Source organism: Asparagus officinalis, chromosome 5 (genome assembly GCF_001876935.1).
Source record: "Asparagus officinalis chromosome 5, Aspof.V1, whole genome shotgun sequence".
Classification (NCBI taxonomy): Eukaryota; Viridiplantae; Streptophyta; class Magnoliopsida; order Asparagales; family Asparagaceae; genus Asparagus; species Asparagus officinalis.
The window spans coordinates 626,863-633,909 of NC_033798.1; the positions used below are offsets into that span (position 1 = coordinate 626,863).

The following is a 7,047-nucleotide window of genomic DNA, read 5'->3' on the forward strand; positions in this document are numbered from 1 at the left end:
TTCTCATTCCAAACCAAACTAAAGAATATGAATCAGAAGGTTTTTATAAAGTTGGATTCTATTTTTTCATGTTACGAAACAAACATAGAAATGAAAAAAAAAAGTATTCCATGACAACATAAAATTATCTTAATGGTTTTCGTTACGAATTTAATTGTTGTACTTAAAAATCGAATAATTCAACCAAACGAAGATGCCTCTCAACCAAGTAAAAGTATACGTATATCATCTCAATTAAAAGAAAAAGAAAAAAAAAAGAGATTTATACATAATATCCAGAGGATCGGATCCGCACCGAATCGGATCCGAGCTGGCGACTGGTCCGATAGAATGTTCCGCGGTCCACGAGTCAGCTTACGATTCACGCGACATCGGCTGGCCCTCTCTCTCTCTCTCGTTATTTAACCCAGCCTTGCGGTTTGAAGACGCCTCTCTCTCTCTCTCACGCCCAAGAAAGGAGAAGAAGGAATCGGTAAGATTACCACTCTCATCTCTCTCGATCTCTCGATCTTCGATCTTTTCGCTCTCGGATCTCAGGGTTTTGGATCGTCGCCAGGTCTTCTCGGGGATTTGGAAGGAGGATTAAAAGATGGGGCTGTCGTTCGGGAAGCTGTTCAGCAAACTGTTCGCGAAGAGGGAGATGAGGATCCTGATGGTGGGCCTCGACGCCGCCGGGAAGACCACCATCCTCTACAAGTTCAAGCTCGGCGAGATCGTCACCACCATCCCCACCATCGGTAAACCTCGTCCCCTCCCCATCCTGATCTTGCTTGAATTGAGGCGGTAAAAAAAAGAGCTCCTTTTTCCTGATTTAATATGCGATGTTGTGTTTTTTTTTTGGGACCTCTGTGTTGTGTCTGAGATCTGAGCTTGATTCACCTAGGAATAACCCCTGAATTATTATTACAGTAAAACCGGAAAAAAAAACTTGACCTAAAAGCGGCACCAGGTGTGCGATTGCGACCAAAAAAAGTACTTTAAAAAGGTGGTTTATGTATAAATTGAAAATAAAAGGCGGTTTCTATGGAATAACCCTATTGTAAAGGTGGTTCCTATGAGGAAACCCTGATGATAACAAAAACTTTAGATTTTTTTAAGCTTTATCTGATTTTCTTTAATTAGTTTTCTTCCTTGCTGAAGAACAAGACTCCGTTACTAAATTAATGATTACGTTAAAGGTTCCTTGGAAAATAAGGTATAGATGGAGAGTGTTTCTTGTAAATTGTAACTACCCCTTTATTTTCCATGTTGAGTTATCTAAGCCTACACAGTTTGCTATTTGAAAACCTTCAGTTATCCCTTGCAAGATGTTTGTGAGGATTCTATTTTTTACGAGTTCCTAATCTCAAATTGCGGATCTGATGGCTCTCTTGTTTATGAATAGCTTGAAGACATATACCTTTCTTGCATGCATCATCCTAATTAAGAGCCATTATCACTATAGTGATTTATTTTGATTTATTTATCGGTGATTCAGTATTTTATGATGTTCCACAGCATTAGCTGTTGCTTAGTTGGTGCCTATGTAATTTCTGATGTCTTTCTATATATTAGGTCTGAGAAAGTAGTATACAGGGCCTCCTAATGATTATTTATTTTCTCTTTCGTATATATTTATTTGAATTTTATTTTTATTAAGCTTTAATATTCTGTGCATCGTTCGAAGTTCGACCTGTTCTTTTTTTGAACAAGACCTCCCCTTTCTGGTTTGAGAAATTCCCCCTATTTTATTTTTGTTTTAGTAGAATTTCTATATTTTTCATCTCACTGCAGATTGGTTAAACTGTGTCGAGTTATGAAATTATGCTGCTATTATAAAAAGTGAAATTCACATTTTGATGCAGGATTCAATGTTGAGACTGTGGAGTACAAGAACATTAGCTTCACTGTGTGGGATGTTGGGGGTCAAGACAAGGTACACTTTATTTTTACTTACTTTATTTTATCATTGAAAACCAAAATCAAGAAAATACCTAGGCAGATGCACTTTCCTGTAAGTTGTTCCTGTAGTTATCCTATGCTTGGAAATACTTACAATCTTGCTAGTTGTATAATGTCATATTGTGTCGGTCACTTATTTCGTGAGAATATCCTATAAATATAATCATATATGAAAGGGAAGCAGATTATGCTCGTTATGAGCCTTGTCAGTGGCTAAATATTGTGAATTTTGTACGCCATTTGACTGACCTTGTGATTTCTCAAATAACAGATCAGACCTCTCTGGAGGCATTACTTCCAGAACACACAGGGTCTTATCTTTGTCGTTGACAGCAATGACAGAGATCGTGTTGTTGAGGCAAGAGATGAGCTTCACAGGATGCTAAACGAGGTATGTTGATTTTTTACAACAGTTTACATGTTGTTTGTTCATTAACTCTCTCTGAAACCCTGACATTTTAACAAATTTATATAATCATAGTAACCATTTAGATAATGCTAATTTGAAACATGAGGATGAAATGACCTATCCATGTTAGAGTGAATTATGGTCATGAAAGTACTTAATGTTAAGCTTTAGGGCCACTGGCAGTTTTTAGATGTGGTATTGAAGTGTTAGGATGAGGAACACCTTACAGTTTAGCTAATAACTTACACCTCTTTTTCCAACTCCAGAGCTAAATGCCAGTTGCTTGTTTGGCCTGTGTTCTTTTGGAGGATGACTAGTTAAGCTATTGCTTAACGGATAACCTGGTTCTTAGAACGGTTCTTTTTAGGCCCTGTTTCGATTGAGCTGAATAAGGGAGAAGGGAAGGTAGGGGAGACATTCACCCAGTTTGGATAGTTTTTTATGGGTGAAGAGTTTCTCCTAGTTCATCTTAGTTCGCCCTCAACAACACAAAAATTGTTCCCTCCAAATTGGGTGTAATGAAGGGGAAGGGAACTCCCTTAACTTTCCTTCTCTTCTCTTCCCTTGTTTCCCTTAACTTTCCTTACCCCCATTGAAATCCAAACATGCCCTTAGTAAACTTTGGTTACAGTTGTAGTTCTAGGCAAAATTTTACCAGCTTCTTTTTGTGCTCCACTATGAGCTTCAATGTCCACCCAAAAAAAAGTGTGTTCTTCCATCAATCATTCATTTTATTGATGGGATTCCCTGGAAGCAAGGCAAATATAGTTTGGAGCTTCAATTTCATTATAGCCAAATTCATTCATTTGGTTCATTGTATTAGGGTGCAACTGTGGCGCAAAACTCACTGCAGTGAAAACGTGGAACTGCAGTCGAAGCAAGTGCAGCACACGAGTATACAAGTCAAAAGGATATCTTGCAATAGCAAATATCACCTTATTGTTCGAAAACCAGTAGGGGTGATAATACCTAACAGCATAGTGCTGTGATCAGAAATATGTCATCCAAATACAAGCAATTTCTTTTTTCCTTTTAGCTAATGTCAAATCTTAACTCATTATGGTTACATTTAATAGTTACATTCCAGAATAATTTTTGTACATCATCTAATTTTATTGTACTTTATAAAAGTTTCCTCTTTTGACAAGAAGTTTCACAGCAACTGACTTCTGTTTGGTTGATGTGGTTAGGATGAGCTGCGAAATGCTGTCTTGCTTGTTTTCGCAAACAAACAGGATCTGCCAAATGCAATGAATGCTGCTGAAATTACCGATAAACTTGGTCTCCACTCCCTTCGCCAGCGACACTGGTACCGACTCTCGCTAATTATGTTTACTAATACTAATATTTTTGAGACTATTTAGATTAAGTTAATAATTTCTGTTTGATCATTGCATTAATCCTTATAGTGTTGAGTGACACTTGTACTGACTCTCACTAATTATGTTTACTAATACTGATATGTTTGAGACTATTTAGATAAGGTTTATAATTTCTGTTTGATCATTGCATTAATCCTTATAGAGAGAATGTTAGTGATGATGAATAGCTTGATATTTCAATGGGTGGTATACAACTTTTATCTATTTTTTATAATTTAATTGTTCAGATGCTGTATTTGATTAATGCAGTTTCCTTCAGCTTTATATTTGAAAGACAATGCACTACACATACGTGACTAAATATGAATCTATTACTTGGATACGTGGTTGTTGGATACATTGCAATAGTTGCCTCATACTCCTACGATGTATCCTAAAAGGCTAAAACTTATCTAATATGTACCAAAGATATACGGAAGATGTAGCAACACTAAGGAACTAAAACTTAATGTGTAAACCAGTGCTATCTTGGCTGCACTGAGGTGGGCGCCTCGAGCGCTTATGCGGGGCGCATTGCGTGAGGCATGCCCTCACTGCACCTTGGTGCGCCTCGCACCCGAATGTGCCTCAGTGCACATCACTATCCTGTCTCTAACTCTTTCTACTATATGTTCTTATTCCTCTTCTCTTACCTTCTCTTTTGCCTTTGTTTCTTCATTCATTTTCTCCTTTTCCCCCATATAATTGTCTACCCTACCATCTTTTCTTTCATTTTCCCCTTTTTTCTCTTCTGTCTTTACTACTTATATATCTGTAAAATTAGAACATTGATTAAGAAATCACAAACTATTATTCCAAATATTATGACATTAGTTATTAATAATGTTGGTAATTATGAATGTATGATTAGCAAATGTTCTTTTATATATTTCAACTTGATTAATTACTGAAAATATGAAAGGGTAAGGTTAACACTATTTTAACTAGTGCTAAAATTATGAACTAGGAGTCTAGGACTCTATTTTGTGATTTGAGAGGTGCAATTCTTATCTTGGCATATTTTTTCCTACAAAAAATCATAAACATGTTGCTTTTTTAATTTGATATATGTATCAAATAATTTTGTTTGTGGTATGTGCCTCGCTTCACTGAGGCGCGCGCATCGCCTTGCGCATGTAAGGGAATTTGCCCCTACATTGCGCCTTGTGCCTTGATAATATTGATGTAAACAATAGTTTCATAGATTTCTCATTTTTTATGTCAGATATATTTATATAAACTAGTATGGTGTATGTGTACGTGCATTGCACGTGGATGTCTTTGTTTTGCAGCAAAAAGTTAAATTTAAAGTAAAGTGTCATCAAAAGGTTTTGAGTGTTTATATATAATATCACATAAACTTAAAAGTAAATGAGTAGGAATGGTTTAGTGATGCGGATCCGGATGATCAATTACGGTTCGTTATTAATGATTTTTTAGGCCAAGCACAGATAGAATTGCAGTTAGATGGATGCATATTTTAATTAACATTAATCTACCGATCCATTGATCGTTTGGAATGGTGATAAACAAATATTGAGTTAGTTTGCCTTTGAGGTAAAAACTTCTATATACATGAATAAACGAATGTTGATTATATTGTGGTGGTGGTGTTTGTTGTTTTTATTATTATTATTATTATTATTATTATTATTATTCTGTTTATTTATTTTTTAAGGTTCACGGGTCGATTGGCCTTAGTCGTTTTAATTATTATTTTTTAGTTTGAGCTGGTTTAGCTTTAGCTTGGGCTAACCTTTATATTTTTTAATTGTCTGTTTAATATTTGACTACTTTCTCGTCTCGGCCATATTGGATGCTTTTTTTATCAACGTTTGTTTTCTATTTATTTACTAACAGTTTTTCATTCTAAATGGGCACAGCCCATATTTTTTTGTCTATTTATGTTTATAGACCTTTCTATATTAGTCCCCTAATTCTTTCATATTTTGAAATTAGCACCAAAATCTTTGAGATTGTTTTTATATCTCACACGTTTAAGTTATTATGAAATTATACTCCCTTGAATCATTGAAATTGCTATTAGAGTGTTTAAAAGTTTTTAGAGTTTCCTACTAATCTATACGTTCATAAAGCTTCTTTTTGCAAAATGATGACTACTATCTGCTTTTGCTTGAGAATTTATGAAATAGTATTTAAAAGTTTGTTTCATATTTTGACATCAAGGAGTATAACCGGTTTCACACAATTGGTGAAATACAAAATTATTTCACAGAAATTGAAATAATCAAGCATATTTGGATGAAAAATACACATCTCAAAGTATGAGGCTATGATCTTTATTTTCTCTCTCCGAACTTTTACCCTGATGACGGTATGAAGAATGGACTGATTCGTGGACATCACTACGTCTGTCGACGTCTTAATTATAATTGACATTGTCTACGTAAGTCTTTTGATATGTGCTGGCATTGAATTGGCTCCCATATTTTTTTGTCTATTTATGTTTATAGACCTTTCTATATTAGTCCCCTAATTCTTTCATATTTTGAAATTAGCACCAAAATCTTTGAGATTGTTTTTATATCTCACACGTTTAAGTTATTATGAAATTATACTCCCTTGAATCATTGAAATTGCTATTAGAGTGTTTAAAAGTTTTTAGAGTTTCCTACTAATCTATACGTTCATAAAGCTTCTTTTTGCAAAATGATGACTACTATCTGCTTTTGCTTGAGAATTTATGAAATAGTATTTAAAAGTTTGTTTCATATTTTGACATCAAGGAGTATAACCGGTTTCACACAATTGGTGAAATACAAAATTATTTCACAGAAATTGAAATAATCAAGCATATTTGGATGAAAAATACACATCTCAAAGTATGAGGCTATGATCTTTATTTTCTCTCTCCGAACTTTTACCCTGATGACGGTATGAAGAATGGACTGATTCGTGGACATCACTACGTCTGTCGACGTCTTAATTATAATTGACATTGTCTACGTAAGTCTTTTGATATGTGCTGGCATTGAATTGGCTCAGTTGAAGACGGCTTTGAGGTTCTGGACAGCGTAGTTGAAGACGATCATGAAGATTTGGACGGGTAAGTAAGTAGGTGGTGGTCTTGGTAGTGATATCGAGGTCATGGCAGATTGAATATTGGCGGCCTTGATCATGGATGTGGGTGCTAGTGACGTCTAAGGAGGTTTTGGTTTGGAATTTAATCTCCTTGTTGTTGCTGAGGACTTAATTTGTTTGGAATGGTAGAATAATATATGGAGGAGATAAAAATGAGGGGTAAGGTTGAAAAAAATTAGATGTATGAATGGATTCAGGTTGAAGGTAGTAGTGGTAATGTCAAAGAAGACTTGG

General features: G+C 35.2%; 1 protein-coding gene across 1 annotated transcript in view; it reads left to right on the forward strand.

Moving 5' to 3' along the window:
* The window catches only part of LOC109840629 (ADP-ribosylation factor 1-like), an 8,918-nt gene continuing 2,234 nt past the window's right edge, over positions 364–7,047 (forward strand). The window contains exons 1-5 of the mRNA XM_020409357.1: positions 364–472; positions 557–737; positions 1,845–1,915; positions 2,213–2,332; positions 3,541–3,659. Coding sequence (XP_020264946.1) covers positions 590–737; positions 1,845–1,915; positions 2,213–2,332; positions 3,541–3,659 — 458 coding nt within the window. The 5' untranslated portion in view covers positions 364–472; positions 557–589. The remainder of the gene's footprint in view (positions 473–556; positions 738–1,844; positions 1,916–2,212; positions 2,333–3,540; positions 3,660–7,047) is intronic.